Source organism: Pollachius pollachius (genome assembly GCF_949987615.1).
Source record: "Pollachius pollachius genome assembly, chromosome: 5".
Taxonomy (NCBI): domain Eukaryota; kingdom Metazoa; phylum Chordata; class Actinopteri; order Gadiformes; family Gadidae; genus Pollachius; species Pollachius pollachius.
Window position 1 is genome coordinate 15,643,358 of NC_136938.1, and position 17,079 is coordinate 15,660,436.

A 17,079-nucleotide genomic window follows, 5' to 3' on the forward strand; every position below is an offset into this window, starting at 1 on the left:
AACTGTGTAGCATCAGGGTTGACCACTGGGCATGTTGGAGAGAAGCCTCAAGGCCAGCCCGAGGGCTTCATTTACCCTCTGTGCCATGTGGCTTTCATTCATCTGCAATACAAATTATACGGCTGCACTGTCTACAGTTTTTCTGATGTCTGGAAACCGCTTTAATGGCTACTTATTATTTTCTATCTGTGAAAACACACAGGTAAAATGCAGAAGCCTTTTTTGATTATTTTTCTTTGAAGAGTACTTTGAGGACTAATTTAATGGTCTTGCCCTGTACAAACAAATGTAAAGAAGGCTAAAGAGCACTATGCTCCAATGATCCCATAAGCCAGCCTTCCATGCTCCAACGATAAAGAAAATATACGGCTCAGGCTGTCAAAGCACCCTATTCCCTAAGGCGAGAATAGAGTAATCGTATTTGACCCACCAGACCATAGCATGGTCATGCATGTGCAACCACCCACACACACACACGCACAGCCACAGACCCACACACATACACAATGTTATGCACTTCATTATTTGACAGACAAAGTAGGGTTGACCCCTCTTATAAACCTGGATATACGAGGCGTGTGCAGGTTCACCCCACGGGAAGAAGTTGATAGTTTTACTATTTCTGCAAATGAATACTTTTGTTTTCAGGCTGCAGCTTGACAGCCACTGAGGGTCGGTTTAATAACAAGGTACAATAAGGTACGAGCCTCAATTGAAATTGATCAAAACTGGAAGCATCCATAAATTCTTCAATAGGAATTGAGTGGATGTTTTGATTCAAAATGTAATACAATCAATTAAAGTAAGATGAAATACTCATAGACAAAGGGTTTTACCCGCACCCGATTATATCGGTTGTACACGCACCCGATGTATATCTTTGTTGGTGGTTGTATTCTGCCTTTTCAAAAAAATGATGTCTTGCAAAATACATATTTTCTGTCACGCAGACTCCAAACTTTTATGGTTACTCTTCTTCTGTTACAAAGAGTTTCATGAATAAATTATAAATTAATAGTGCTAGTAATATCTATTATCAAGGGATTTCCCTTGGTTAACAGAGTAATATTCAGAATTCAATCAAAAACATTTTATTTTTTAGCTAGAACATCACTTTCATAATGTTCTTCATTCTTCTGAATATAATACTCATCCCAGCCCAGACAGAAATGTCATCCATTTCATTCATATTGCAGTAAGCAGTAAGGCAGATAGCTGGTTCTTTGTTAATAGATATAATGGCCATGTCTGTGAGGACTATGAAAGAATCTTTTGTGCAAGCGTATTCAACTGTGCTGAAACAATCCTGGTAAATTTTGGGAAGGGGATTTTCTCTTAGTAAACACAAAAAAATACTTGAAGGCAGTGCTGTTTGTTGTCAAACAAAGATAATTAACTACAGTTTCTATGGTGATTAGGGAGTTCTTGAATGCTCAGCAAGGTTTTTGGCTCTAGCTGAGCAACCGTAACAAATAATTTACTTATAATTTAATTTAAGGATCAATAAGTCATATTTATCTGAATCTGAAGCTCCTCAGGCATGTTTTGAAAGGTAGAAAATAACATGCTTTGTGTTGACGTCAATGCAAATATGAAAGCAAAAAATACATAAAGGCAGCAGGAAATCCTTAACAATTTTTTAAACTGTGCAAAAAGTTGCATTGGCATTCTGTCCAATGACAAAATAATCCCTGTGTCTTCAAATGTAAGAAAAAAAATAAACCTTGTGAGGGTCATACAAATGCATTTTCATGTGTAGGGCATGTCACCTACCAGAAGAGGCACTCTCGCACTCATTCAAATTACACTTCTTGGTGCTTTGGGGCATGGGCTGAGGCTCACACTGTGCCTGGTCCATTTCGTCCTCCATCTCTGCCCTTGTGTTGACGCACTTGATGAGGCGATGCTGCACTCCACCCCCACATAGCACAGAGCACTGCAAAAACACGATGCCTTTAATAAGTAGACCTCCATCACAGACGGTAGAGGTTTCGTGTCTGGGTCAGACACACATCACTCAATTTATATAAAGGGAGGGAGAGAGAGAGAGAAAGGGAGAGGGAGAGAGAGAGAGAGAGAGAGAGTCCATCAGGAACCGGACCAGAACAGATCTGTGTCTCATGTCTTATATCTGAGACTGTGTGGTGATGAGGACTTCAATCAGTGATTGTAAATTAGGTTTCAGTTTCAAGATTGCATGATAAGAAACGTATGGCTCATCTCAAATCAAGAGTAGGAGCAAGGTGTTTTTCTGTGTCACTTTGAAAAAAATAAGGTGAATATAAGGTGAGCATATGAAGTCTTCCCAATTAAATTTCACTTTTACTTTGAAGCTCAACCTTATTGATATTTTCCCCTGTTTTATGTTCAAATCAATGCTGGATGTCTTGATATGCTCCATATGCCATTAGAGTCTATATAACAATATGAATGAAGGACATTTGCAGTTTATGAGGTGTCATAGCCCTCCCCCTATATAGATGCAATGACTTATAAGTCTGAAGCTTATTCATGTCTTTGATCCTATTTTTTAATCATCTCCTGTGATTGACAGTCACTGGATTAATTATTTATTTATTTGATTTAATTCCATCTCATTCTTTTATTACCAATTTACCTATATAAGCTGTAGCGTCTTCAGAAAAAAATAACCTTGATCAAAGCCCATCCCTTTGAACCATTATTCACAACCATGTACTGAGAGCCTTTTTGTATGCGCCAAGCCAGCTGTCATCTGACAGAATTTCTGAATAACTGTTCATAGTAATACAACTAAATTGTGTGTGTATGTCTGTTTGTGTGTGGCTAAACCTATAGCGTTTGGGGAAATATGAATTGACTTAATACCTGCTAATCACTGCACAGAGATGACCACTGTCGTAAAGTGAACTTTTTAGGTAGGCCCTTACATAGGCCTACTTTTATGGGTAATATGCACCTTGTATATGAGAATGTGTTGGTTGAGTGTACTTGCTTATGTGTGTGTTTATGCGTGTGCATGCATGAATGGGTGTGTGTTGGGGCCTGCCTGCCTGCTGGTGTGTCTTTCTGTGTGCTTGTGCATGCACGTGTGTTTGTGCATGTGTCCTTTGCTGTTTACCTGACCCCAGGATCCAGTCAACCACTGTGCACAAGGCTGGCTGTTGCAGGACTGGATGTGAGCAAGCTTCAAGTCCTGGTCACATTGCCCCTCCTCTGGACATGTCACCATGCGCTGCTGTTCCCCCCCACCACAGACCTCTGAGCACTACCACACACACACACACACACACACACACACACACACACACACACACACACATACATGCTGCTAGAGTGCTAACACACCATGGTGTCCGGTAAGCACATATGTATGCAAATTGAACATGCTAGATACACTTTCACTTGAGAGCTTGATCGGAACCTAAATTACAATCTTTATGGCGAATGAGAAAATAAATGTTGCAATTCTTTCCAAAGAGGTTTCATTGTAGGACCAACCCAGGTGTCACTCATATCACTTCTTATTGGTCAAGGTTAGATTCAAATCATGGACCTCCTGCACAGCATTGCTTAGCTTGCAGAACCTCATGCGGGTATGAACCGTTAGGGGCAGGAATTATTTGTGATCCCTTTAAAGCCCGGCCAGCATTTGGAAGAGGCTGCGGTCTTGATAGGCGAACTTCAAATGAATGCATCCATTTTGAGTTACTGTATATACTGCTATATCTCATATCTTTTAGCAATCTTAGACAGCCGAACCTTCGTCAACGTGATAACAAGTTATAACCGTTTATACGTTGCAAATATGCATATATTTATAGCTTCACCATATTTGATTATCGTAAAAAGGGATAAAAACATACATTTATTAAAAGCCTGCTTGAATAAATATGTCTTCAGTTGGTTCTTAAAAATGTCAACAGAGCATGCATATCTAATGTAACTTGGCCGGGTGTTCCACAGTCTTGGAGCTACAGTAAGCTCTCCATCTCTTTGTAGGCTACTTCGGGAACAGCGAAAATACCTAAGGCCTCTTGTTGGTTGATAAGGGGTTAACAAGTCTGAAATGTTTACTTTATTAAATAATATTATGTATTAGTATGCGAGTAAAAGGACCTTAAATAAATTCTAAAATAAAGGGGGAGCCAGTGCAGGAGCCTTAAACATGAGTAATGTGCTCTTTTCCCGAACTTGTTCAAAGTCTTGCAGTAGAGTTCTAAATCATCTGAAGGTTACTATCAACAAATGAAGAGGGCATACAATTGTCAAACTTGCTAGTAATGCAAATTGTATCTACGCATCCTGTTTTGTAATAAACAGCCTTAGTTTGGCAATATTTCTCAAGTAGACATAGACTTATCTTCCCTAGTTTAGTTTACGACCATGCCGTGGTACATAAAAGTAGCAGTCACATAATTAGTGTTATGAATGTGTGTTTATCCTATGATGATACCTCTTTGAAAAAGGTCTATGAGCATTGTGTTGGGTCTTAACAAGTCATGACACTTCCAACAGGGAGGCGTGGTAGTCGGATCTCGTTTGAAAATATGCCCTGGCCTAACTTCAATGCTTGTGCTTTGTATAAAGCACTCCAGCTGGATGTGTCACCAACAGCCAGTGCATCTCGCTGTTGCCAGTGCAACAGCAGAATAAAAATATCACAAAAAGCAAACTGAATATCTTTAAAAAAGAAAAATCGTAACTTCTTGTAATCTTAACCAAACCTCTCATATGTAGTTTGACAAATAAATATCAATGATAACAATGCATTTCAACGCTTTCCCCTGAATGCTGAATGAAGGTTATTCATTCAGCCACATTTGAATGTGAGAAGATTTATGCCCAATGTATATCCTTATTGCCTTTTAGTCGCAGCAAGACTACAAACTTAATCCTCACCGATTGGTTATTATTTCCCACATACCCAACATAACAAACAGAGAAACAGAGAAACACTCCGGAATATAAGACCTTCAGTTTGAAGAAATCTTGCTCTTAAATCACATTTTAGTTACAAATAAAACACCCATCTATGCACTCGACCTCACTCACCCTCACTCACACGACAACCTTGGATGTCAGAATTGAAATCAGATGTGTATCAACACTCCTTAATGGTGCAGTGTGTAGAATTTAGTGCCATCTAGCAGAACAGACTTGGTAGAAATGTAATAATCATAAATATGTTTCAATTACTTTATAATCCCTTTAAAATAAGAATCGTTGTGTATTTGTTACTTTAGCCCTTCATATGGAGCAGGCGGGGGGGGGGTTATGCTCATGGTAACGGCAGCTTTGAGATACTATTTTTTTTGTACTGGCGTTGTGTCTGCGCATTATAGAAGTGGAATTATACTACAGGTCAAATAAGCTAAACACATCAAAATGAGCTGTGTGTAAGTGTCTGCAAAGCTTAACCCTCTCTCAGATGTGGCCATCAATAAAAAAAATGGCATAGATATTTATGTTAACAATCAAATACACATTCAAACTAACATTTTCTTCTAAACTAGTGACTTTAATATCTAAGAGCTTTACAGATGGTCAGCAATAGTTGTCATTTTCAAGAAGAAAGGAGCAAGGACCCTGGCAGGGACGCATGCTGGTTGTGGGGAAGAAGTCCCGTTAACACATGGCAACACACTCCTGCCCACCATCTCGGTTGCCTTGTGCGACACTACGCACAAGATAAGATGTCAGCGGATGACTCTCGGTTTAATCAATTGAAAGGTCAAAAAAGCGCAAACAAAATATATTAAAAGAAAATGTATACTGGTCTTCTGTGAGTTCCCTTTACCTTAAACCTGCTATTCAAATAGTTTTGCTTGGATTTCTTTGATTGCTATTGCAGTGAAGTAAAGCACATGGACTACCATGACCTTTTCCTTCTTCATTTCTTCACATGCAGCTCAGAGCAGGATATGACTCTAGGGATTTGGGCCTACCATCCAAAATGCTATTTACTGCTCATACGCCGTGCAGGCAGTGCTGACTCACCTGGCCCCAGGACGAGGTGTACCATTCCAGGCATGGCTGCACATTACAGGGCATGTGTGCGCGGGGCCTTTGGGAGATGGCCTGGCAGTGGAATGGCCGGAGAGGCCTGGGGTCGCGCATGTCGAAACACTGGACCTCTCGGAGGGTCACGCCTCCTCCACAGCTCTTAGAGCACTGGGGTTCATGAGACATTTTAGGATACATCGTAAAGGCAGAATGGGGTTCCACCACAACTGAACCCAAGTCCATTTGTTAATGTCATCTTACAATGGCCCTTGTTCTGAGGTTTTTTAATCAAAACGTTTTTACCGGGAAGAAAATCAATAAGACAACCTTGAATAATTTTCCAATTTTCCTACCCTACAAGCAAAACATCTTTAGTGTTTCAATGCCTGCCTTCAACCTAAGCCAGGAACAGCATCTTGAATATAAAATAAGTCTGTAAGGCGCAGTTAATAGTTATTTTGGTTGAAAGAGTCGAACATGGGAAGGAGCTGCTGAACAGCCACTCCTAGATCCTTCGCAGTTGTAGTTTTACTGTTGTGCACTAAAATCACTTTTAAATTGCTGCACCTTACAGAGCCCTTTTATGGTCTCATTTGTTTTGTGTTTATCTTATATACACAAAAATATATAGGCAAGGCAACTTTATTTATATAGCACTTTTCATACACAAGGCAGACTCAAAGTGCTTCACATATAAACATTGTCATACAATAAAATAAAATAATAGATAAGTAAAAGAAAACATATGCAAAGAAATGAGTAAAATAGATGGATGAGTATATATTTATCTAGCACCTTATTTCCTGTTGTTGTTGGCTGTCCTGTTTAATGTGTGCACCTGGATGGAAACTTGACATATGTGCAACAAAAGCTTCCAGATTCTGACACTTCGATCTGTGCCAAAGAGGCCAAAAACAACTGACCTTGCTCCATTCCCCTGTCTTCCAGGCAGAGCAGGGGCGCAGGTAGCAACGCCTGGCGGGTGCTGGCCTCTTGGCTGGGTCACAATCCAAGTCTATACCCGTGCTGCAGGCCAGTCGTCTCCAGATAGCCCCAAGGCCACAACTGGTGGAGCACTAGCAGAGAGCCAGGGGAACACATGGGCATACCCTTCATGCATCCAGCATAAAAACGAACAAAGACTCCAAGATACAAGTCGTAAAACATCAAGCATCGGGACTAATATATGCTTAGGGAATGACACTTGGAGTCACCCATGACCTTTACTCCGAACATCTCAGGGTCTTATCACGATTGATGACAAAATGTCAAATTTTCATATGTGTGTGTGTGTGTGTGTGTGTGTGTGTGTGTGTGTGTGTGTGTGTGTGTGTGTGTGTGTGTATATATATATATATATACATATATATGTGTCTACTTAAATTTCACAACAGAATATATATTTATCGGGCCAAGTCTGTTGCCATCGTAAATGCAAATAGGGAACTAGGGAAACAATAAAGAATAGGACCACTCTGATTAGTCCGCGCCTCGACCACAGATATGTGTGGAATGCCGTGGAGTAGGGGTGGAACTTACTGAGCTCCAGTTGCCGACGACCCAGTAGGAAGCTGCGGTGGCCAGGTTGGAGGCCGGCGTTGGGAGCATTGTGGGCCCCGGAATGGACCCTGATGGAAGGTTGGACAGAGAGGACCCAGCAGGTCCCCAGGACGGCAGGGTCATTGTTTCTGCCTGGGTGACTGAAACAGAGGTGGCTGGGGTGATCTCTGGAGGTTTGATTTCACTTTTGCCCCTCGGTATCTCCAGAGGTACATTCATCTCATTGTCATCACCGTATGAGGAGGACGGATCAAGGTGGGTGAGAAGAGGGCTCCCGTCTGGCTCGGTTCTTTCAATCAATGTAGGCCGGGTTTGCAGTTCCTCTGTGGATCCTGGCCAGGTAGAATGTGTTAGCTTGGACAGTGCCGGAAGCAGAGGGCCTCCATTTGGTGGTAAGGGCGTTTCAATAACTGGTAAGGTGTCGGCAGAGGTCTCCTGGTGGCCTGAGATTGAATGAGCCGTAACAGACTCCTGAGAGGAAGGGTACGCAGTGACCTTAAAGGAACAGTTGGTGAGCCTGGGATTTGCCTGGCCCGTGGCGTTTGACTCCCGCAGACATTTTTCATAGTCTGTATACTGCGACATAACGGCAGTCGGGAAAGGTGCTGACAAATCAAACGAGCGACGAGCAGCTGTGGGGATTTCTGCGGCGACCTTATCTGGTCCCACTGGAGAAGCTGGTGAGCTTTCCGTTTGAAATCGAACACTTTCTTCAGACGGTGAAGGTAACGGTGGCTCTGTGTTGGCATTCGCAACCTGTGATTGATCAACGGTACTTTTGTCAGATGATTGATGTTCAAAGTAATCAGCATCCTCAATCTGCTCAGCACTGGCCAGGGATCCATCCATATAAGCTTGATTGGCAGTTAGCGGTTTCAACGTCCCTGGCGTGTTCCCATCCTCCTCCGCATTAAGACCCCCTTTTCCCCATATCACTTCCTCCTCCGGTGTCTCCGACTGTGCAGGCTCCTGCTTGTTCACGCCGAATCCAGGTAAGGTGCTCGGATCTTCGGGCCTGACTGGCCTTACTTTCCACTCTTTCTGTGAATATGGATGCCTGGTTGGAGATAGCGGCACTGGCGGCCTTGCAGTCATCGTAGAGACTGGCAAGAAGTAGTCATCCTCAGGAAAGACTATGTTTTCCAATTCTAGTGAAATCTTTTCAGGTGTGTCGCTTTGCTTCTCTTTAATGTTTCCCGTGTGACCCTTTGTTGTTTCAATAGTAGCGGCTGAGGTAGTTGTTGCCGGTTGCCTCCTTGCAAGGTTTCCCTCTGTTGTGGGTTCCGGCACGTGTTCCTGCTGAATGGGTAAACTCTCCCGCTCCTCCGTTACACTGTTCTCAGTGTCAACAACATCATACGCCAGGTCCTCGTGGAAATTAATAAAATTATAGTCATAGTAGAAATCGTCGACTTTAAGGTTTTTCTCGATGGGTTGGTTGCCCTTATCGACGTGATGGCGCGGCGGGAACTCCGCCTCGATCACGTTGTTCAGCTCATTGTTGGCCCTGGGCTGAGCTCGGGTGCTCGGTGTTTGCTTTGGTGCACTAGGGTCAACTTCAGGTATGGAGTTGATCTCGTTTACCGCCTGATTGCTTGTCCATCCACTCCCGGACCAGTCGTCTTCTCTCCCAAAGTTGTCGGCAACGAATTGACAGTCCCGGACGTGGCAGGAAGAGGTGACGGGGGGTCTCCTGTGTGAATCACAGGCCACACCCGTGTTCCAGGAACAGGTCACGTTACGTTGGCGCACACCTGTGCCACACGTCAGCGAACACTGGAAACGCAACAAGAGAAACATCATATCATAAGGCGATGAGCAAAGGCAGTGCTGAAAATAGCATCCTTTAAATTGAATCCTTCTCTCATAAAATGAAATAATGCAGACAGAATAATGAAGACGAGCAATAAGTAGGCTGGATTGATTATTTTCAGTTTACCTTTAACAGAAGAGAATATAAATAAATAAGAAAATTATTCAGCGAGTAGAGTTTGACATGTCCTGATTACAAGCGATGAGTGAGATGAGCTACGAAGGGCGACAATTAACTCAAATTATTCCATTTTCCTCACATACACTTCCTCATTTCTAGAGTTGGAACAAACCCCCACCAGGGGAACTAAGTGATACGGCAGCAGAGGTAACTTAATTTGGCCTTACGTCTGCCCAGCTGCCTGAGATCCAGTCTGCCGGGCAGGGGATGTGTGTGTTGCAGGAGGATACAGACTCAGGCTTTGCCATGTGTTTGCACTCAGTGTGCTGCAGCGCTTGGCGTTCTTCCAAATCCACTGCTTGGATGCAGAGCACTGTGCGTTTAGTCAAGCCTGACAGCCCGCAGCTTGACGAACACTTCTGCCACTCCCCAGCCCACCAGCTACGCGTCGGGGAGAGAAACAGATATTCACTGAATCACATAGAGAGAGAGAGAGAGAGAGAGAGAGAGAGAGAGAGAGAGAGAGAGAGAGAGAGAGAGAGAGAGAGGTGGAGAGAGAAGGAAAGAGGGCAGGAGAAAGAGAGAGGGGGGAGAGGAGAGAGGGATGAGGGAGGGATGGGACAAGGGAGAATGGTTGAGAGAGGAAGGAGAGAAGGGGGAGGGATAGAGAGAAGGGGCAGAGAGGGAGAGAGAGCATGAGAGAGAGGTTGAGAAAGAGAGAAAGGGAAGAGAGAGAAGGAGAGAGGTTGAGAAAGAGAGTGAGCAGGATAAAGAGGAAGAGAGGCACTAAAGGGGAGAGATGGAGGGATAAAGATCGCTAGAGATGGAGATATAGTGAGCAAGACAGGAGAGAGGAACAGAGAGTGATATATATAGAGAGAGAGATGAGAGATGTCAGAAAATTGGCAAAGAGGGAGATGGGTGAGAGTTCACAGGAGATCCTTATTCTGGCACAAACCAAGGGGGCATCCTTTTACTGCTGTTCTCTATTGCTCTGTTAGAATCTATTAAAGGTCCCTATCATTAATATGAGTTCCCCTAGCCTGCCTTTGTTCCCCCAGTAGCTAGAAATGGCGTTAGTGTAAAACGAGCACTATGTATCCTGCTCTGCCTTTGAAAAAACAAAGCTCAGATGCGCCGATTTGGAATTTTCCCCATGTGTCGTTTTCCGGGGACATGTTACCTCGCCTTTCTCTCCCTTGCCCAATGAGCTACGACCGTGCGAGCGGCACATGTGTGTGCGTTTGAATACACACACTGTAACGCAAGTGTTGTACACTTGTACACTTATTTGGATAACCGTTCTGCTTTTGGTGTTTTGGCGCATAGCACGTCGGGTTCTCTGACGTCTCTGGTATTTTCACAACGAGACTCGCAGTGGGGGTTATCTCAGCAACGGTTGAGAAGGAATTGTAGTACCTGAGTACATGAACCGCGACATGGAGGAGAAAGGGATTGCTGCCCGTGATTGTTGACCGCGATTGTTTCCTGCCGGAGGCTCGCTGCCCACTGCCGCGAGGCACCGCTGCCGCAGGGTGGTGGTGCCTTGGCAGCAGGTCTCCCGGCGGGAGACAATCGCGGTCAACAATCACGGGCAGCAATCCCTTTCTCCTCCATGTCGCGGTTCAGTCTACTTCAGATTGATGTGGAAGTGGAAGAACCAGAGACGTCGGAGAACCTGAGGCAGTCGTTTGAGATTCATAATATCGTCTCGAGGCTCACACAGCTTTTAGCCGTGATAATATATATCATATGATATAGATATCTATGATAATGATATTATTGAGATATAGAGCTCCAGGACTGCCGCCGGAGCACCCAGAGTGTTCTAAAATATTTACAGAACACGGCCAAAAGCTGTGTGCTCCTCGCCATTGCGATACATCGACTGCAAACACCAGCGCATGGTGCCGTGGGTGCAAGGGCCACACCCCCACCCTCCAACATAACCCGCCTCTAAAAAACTGCACGTTTGTGGAAAGCTCATTGTGGGACTGGCTCATAGTGGCTGTAATTCTGCACCAAGGCTGAATTTCTTGAATGTCTTCAAATATTGTATTATGGGCCCACTAACACCTATATATAAGCATCCATAAAGTAGCATGCCATGGGACCTTTAATGCTACCTGAAACCAGAAACATGCCGAAAAACATTGTCCATCAAAACGCTGCACATTATTCTTCCCTGCCAGCAAAACAGAGGGGTAGGAAATGATGAAGTTATCGTGATGATCTATATACAAGAAGACAATGAGATATCATTCAAGGACATAATCAAATCTTTTTTCGAGCGTCTCACACACACACACACACACACACACACACACACACACACACAGACACACGCACACATACACACATTTTATGTTGGGGTGTTTTGTGATTTCAAGTACTACAGGTGGGGGCATTTCTGTTGATGAAAGTTATTTCTTTGCGGGCAAGGGTAACTCACGTAGGGGGGCACTGTTCTTTTTGACATCTGGTCTGTTCATCATCCGGCCGGATGATGGCGTCACAGAAGTGCTCCTCCACTATCCCTGAGGTCCTCTCCACACAATGGACGATCTGCCGCTGGACACCTGAAACACGCACGCACACAATTGTAAAGGAGAGTACCAAACGATTAAAGAGACAGTATTAACTTTCTTTTAACCAATGGGGTGATTGTATTACAGTACAATTCATGGAAAATAAATTAGGGTTAGCACTACAAGATCCCATTGTTGCAATTGAATGAACTGCAATTGTGCATTATATATATATATATATATATATATATATATATATATATCGATAGATATAAAAATATATTGAGACACACAACTAGATAGACAGAGATGTATATAGGATGCTGTTCTTGACTTAGGTTGAAGGCAGGCATTGGAACACAGTCGTTTTGCTGTTAGGGAAGATTAATGAGCGTTAAAACGGACCATTTGGATCTCTCTGTGGCGGACTCTCTGTGGCTGCCATACATTGTGCAGCGTCAATAGATTCTAACAGAGCAACACAGTACAGCAACAGCAGGATGTCGGTGAACCTCTCAACCTCTCTCCCTCTCCCTCTCCCTCTCTCTCTGCTTACTTATACCTCAGCAGACATGGTGATGAGAATGAAGTTTAAACTGGGAACCCGATGGCAGCATGAGAAAGAGGCCAACAGGTGGTCCAGACCAAAGACAAATGAGAGAACAATGGGGGACCGGCAGGGAATATGGGACTGCAGACTACATCATGAATCAAATATAAATGGGTCTTCTGCAGCAACAAAAACAATGTTTGCTCTGCTTTGCTTTGAAGATTGAATTGGTAAATAGTTTGACAATATAAGCCCTATTTCATCCAGACTCCACATTGCAGTGTTGGGCATTAGCTTTTGGCAGTAGCATTAGTACAGTTGGCGGTACTACTAGTTTAACTGCATTTCTCAATAGCGTGGTGGTAGAGTTTTCTGAATCAAAAAGCATTTTAGAAGGAATTTCCAAATAATTTCTACAGCTCAAGCGCAGTAGAGTTTTTGTGCAGCGTCTGAAATACAACTTGTAAGGATTAGGAGGATCAGGAGAAGATCCAAGGACTTTTTGTTATTATTTGGAGCATATATTTTATTATTTTTTATATTATTTGTTGCTGTTGCCAAATTGATTTTGGAGTGGTGAGAGCAGAGCTTTTTGCTTTGTGAACAATTGAACTGAAAATTTGTTGCCTTCCTATCAGTTTTATTGATCACTGTGATAGCATTGACTTAGAAAGATGTTATATATATAACTATATATTTGATATAGCTTTGATGCAGTAAAACACTTTTTCCATGTTGCTGTAGCTTGGCTTGCAACATTTCCCTGGGGGCATCTTCAGTGTAGAGACCCTTCATTTCATGTGGAGTCACTGGCTGCTAGGCTTACAACACTTTCTAAGTAGCTTGACTAACACTGGTTCAATGACGCTACTGTGGTTTTGGAGGAAAATAAAAACGATGTGGATGTTCTTTGTTTGCCATTGTATTCTTTATCCGTTCTAAATACTTTTCTTGCATTCTTTAAGTATTTTCTATATTTTACATTCTATATGCGTTTTTCATTGGGGTTCCATTCTATTCTATATTTTCTATATTTCTATATTCTTTATGTATTTATTTGTACTGCAATTGTTCACGCCAAAGGACATTGTATAACAAATATATTTGCGCTTCAAAGTATTTTTGCTGCTCGCATACATCAATCCAAGCCGGTATCACGCGATTTCGTGCTCATGCTCACAAACGTTAATCTATTGAATCGTGTCCCAGAGCACGATTGCCCGACTTTTTTCGTGCTACACAGACCGAAATTCAAAACAAAGCATTTCAAGGGTTACCCTAATGTAGCTGCCAGCAGAAACAGTTGCATAATTTTGGTTTATTTGAATAATTTTAAGTTTCATAAAATAAGAATGAAACCACATTTAAATATATCATTATATATTTATCTGCATTTCTTCCATTTTGAAATATGTTTACAAGCTGACCTGTTTAGGTAATGTGTAGCGGAACTATTGTTCTGAGGTGCAGACGTTTTATTGCTGTAGCACCAGCATCGGAGCATGCAGCGCATGCCGAGCCAATTGCCGCTCGTTGAGATTGAGAAGTGGTAACGTCATTACATTTGTTAGTTCACCAAGAGACACACAGGAGCGAAGTTGCCTCCGTGTTTCCTTGTTCACTCCCTGGAGTTAACGCGGCCAATGAAGTTTGCATAGTTCTTTTAATGTGTAATTAGCATGTGCTATTCTCTGTGATAATATTCTTATTTATGAAACTCATGTATGATTTCTATGCTTTTATTTAGTTCTCACAGCATGTTTGATGGCATCGAGGATGACAAGATTCAGCTAATAAATGCCCGTAAACAAGAACACCTTGAGTCCATGCCTGTTAACTGGAGGGAGCTACACCTAACACTAACCCTAATTCTGCTACACAGAACGAAATGTAAACCCATCCATTTATTGGGAGCGTTTCTCCGACAATTTTTGTGCTACACTAAACTAAACGAGAGAGTGACAGAGAGACAGAGAAAGAGAGAGGGAGACCTCCACAAAAACTGAAACAAAATTTTCATGCTACACAGAATGAAATGTAAACCAATGCATTTTGAATGGGATTGTTCTCTGACTATTTTCGTTCTGGACTAAACGAAACGAGAGAGAGAGAGACAGAGATACAGAGGGAGAGAGAGAGAGAGGCTCCATAAGGGGTGTGCGCAGATTAGTGCAGTGCAACCTCTGTATCGTGCTCATGCTCACGGAAATTAATCTATTGAATCGTGTCCCAGAACACGATTGTCCCACTTATTTTGTGCTACACAGACAAAATTCTAACTAAAGCATTTCAATTGGGAGTTTTTCTACGACTTCAGAAGGGATGTGCGCAGATGGAACACTGCACCCTCTATTTATGTATATGTCAAACCACAAATGCAACAAAGGGTTATGCCGTGTATTATGGATACTCCAATTTTGGCAGCAGACCTCCTCAGAAACTGAATCTAATGAATCGTGTCCAAGAGCACAATTGTCTGACAGTTTTTCTTGTACACAGAACGAAATGTAAACCAATGCATTTTGAATAGGAGCATTTCTCAGACTATTTTCGTTCTGGACTAAACAAAACGTAAGTCCTTGCATTTTGAATGGGAGTGTTTATCAGAATATATATAGATATAAATATATATTAATTATATTTATATTAATATATGCTTTATTTATATTTTTATATAGTGTCACGATCCTACAGTTGGGTAATGTTAACCTGGTGGGTAACTGGTTGTCATAGTAACTGTGGGAGTGGCTCACTGCAGTTGAGCCTTGATTACAAGCCCCCAGGAACAGTGCATATTTCCGCAATCCACCAGTGCTCAGCGGCCAAGCCTGGTATTGCAGTCGTTTTAGCGGGCTGTGGACCAGGACGGGCTGGCTGTGGATATCTACTTCAAGGGGCCCAGAAGTAGATATCCTCGTTCATCCAATACAAGTGGGGAGCAGGAATGTGTCTCCGCAAAAAATGTCTGGATATCAAACAAAGGCTCATAATTATCTTTATACCATGTACTAAAAAATGTAAGTTTTCTCTTTTCAAAACGCCACCTCAAGCGTTTTATTAGCCGTTTTCTGTAATTATATTTTGCTGGAGAAGGAGGGGTGGGCAGCTGAAAGGAGTCGTAGTGAAACAAATGTTGTTTCGGCCCGGCATCCGAGAGGGCCTAGTGCACTGCTCCGCTAACTTCTCGTGTCCGAGGTTTTTCCTTTCCCTTAACATGAATGACGTTTATGGTTTTTAGTCACTGTGGTGACTTTTTTTCAATAAAAGTGTTTTAGTGATGAAGGTATTTTTAGACTGGTTCAGCTGCTGCTCAATAACTCTCACGTTCCTCTGCTTGCGATCATTGCAATTCACTATATATTGATCAATTTATTCAAAAGATCAAAAGACAAAGAAGTGGTGCATTACGGTATCATTTTATATTATTGTTAATAGTGTAATAAATATTTCAGTTGCGTTGGTAATTATTTTTTCATTTGCTTGTTTAGCTATGCATGACAGTTAACAATGTTGGTGTATTACAATTATTTATGTGGGTAGGCCACTCCAACTTCGTTGCTGGTTGATATGTAACCGTTTTTTTTTGTAAATAAATGAATGATGGCATTTTTGCGTAAATAAACTTACAAAAAGTAAGGAAATTTGTGTTTGGTAGATTATTTCTCTGTGGTAACAATGCTTTTTGGCAATAAATCTTATACCGTTGGAAAGCCTGTTTAGTTCCCTTTCAAATGGTGCCCCATTTGTAAGGAACATGCATTTGTGGGATGAGCAGCAGCGCTGAGTATGTGGGTTGTGCCCATGAAAAATTTGCCAAATGTTTTCTGCCATTGCCAAACAGGTTATTTTGCTGTTGCTATTGACACTTGTTTTGAGCTTCTGGTACCTCAAGGGGCAACTTCAAGCTGGTGTTCTGCAAAACCAAGTTGCGGCATCATTTGGAGTGAGCCCTAGTACCCTCTCCAAACTGAAGGCCAAGTTCCATATAAAGTGGGATGTCAAAGACAGGCCGCAAAGTGGGCGTCCCAAGAAGACGACACCTCAAGAAGAACGTTTCATCACCCTGTCAGCACTCAGTCTTCTACAGATTTGCAGTCAAGGTTTGCAGGACGATATGACCGACGGCTCTCTGCCCAGACAATCCGGAACAGACTAAATGCAGCGAATCTCCGGTCTCATAGGGCTGCCAGGAGTCCTGCCATGACTGCCCTTCACCGTCAGGCCCGTTTGCGCTGGTGTCGGCAACCCGTGCACTGGAACCTGAACAGGTGGAGGAACATTATGTTCAGTGATGAGTCCAGATTCTGCCTACGGCAGTTGGATCATAGGGTCAAAGTGTGGCGAAGACGCAGAGAACGCTATGCTGATTGCTGCAGTGATAGAATAACATCTTTTGTTGGAGGCAGTGTGATGGTGTGGGGTGGCGTCTCCCTCACTGGAAAAATGAGGCTTGTCATCATTGGAGGCAATCTCAATGCAGAGAGATGTAGAGATGAGATTCTGCAACCAGTGGCAAGCCCATA

General features: G+C 42.7%; 1 protein-coding gene across 1 annotated transcript in view; it reads right to left on the minus strand.

Moving 5' to 3' along the window:
* Window positions 1-378: 378 nt before the first annotated feature.
* Window positions 379-17,079, minus strand: part of adamts7 (a disintegrin-like and metallopeptidase (reprolysin type) with thrombospondin type 1 motif, 7) — a gene marked incomplete at its 3' end in the record, with an annotated part of 100,288 nt that continues 83,587 nt past the window's right edge. Inside the window, 10 exon segments of the mRNA XM_079736330.1 lie at window positions 379-460; window positions 462-533; window positions 535-622; window positions 1,774-1,936; window positions 3,101-3,247; window positions 5,980-6,153; window positions 6,909-7,061; window positions 7,525-9,321; window positions 9,706-9,919; window positions 11,931-12,057. Coding sequence (XP_079592456.1) covers window positions 379-460; window positions 462-533; window positions 535-622; window positions 1,774-1,936; window positions 3,101-3,247; window positions 5,980-6,153; window positions 6,909-7,061; window positions 7,525-9,321; window positions 9,706-9,919; window positions 11,931-12,057 — 3,017 coding nt within the window.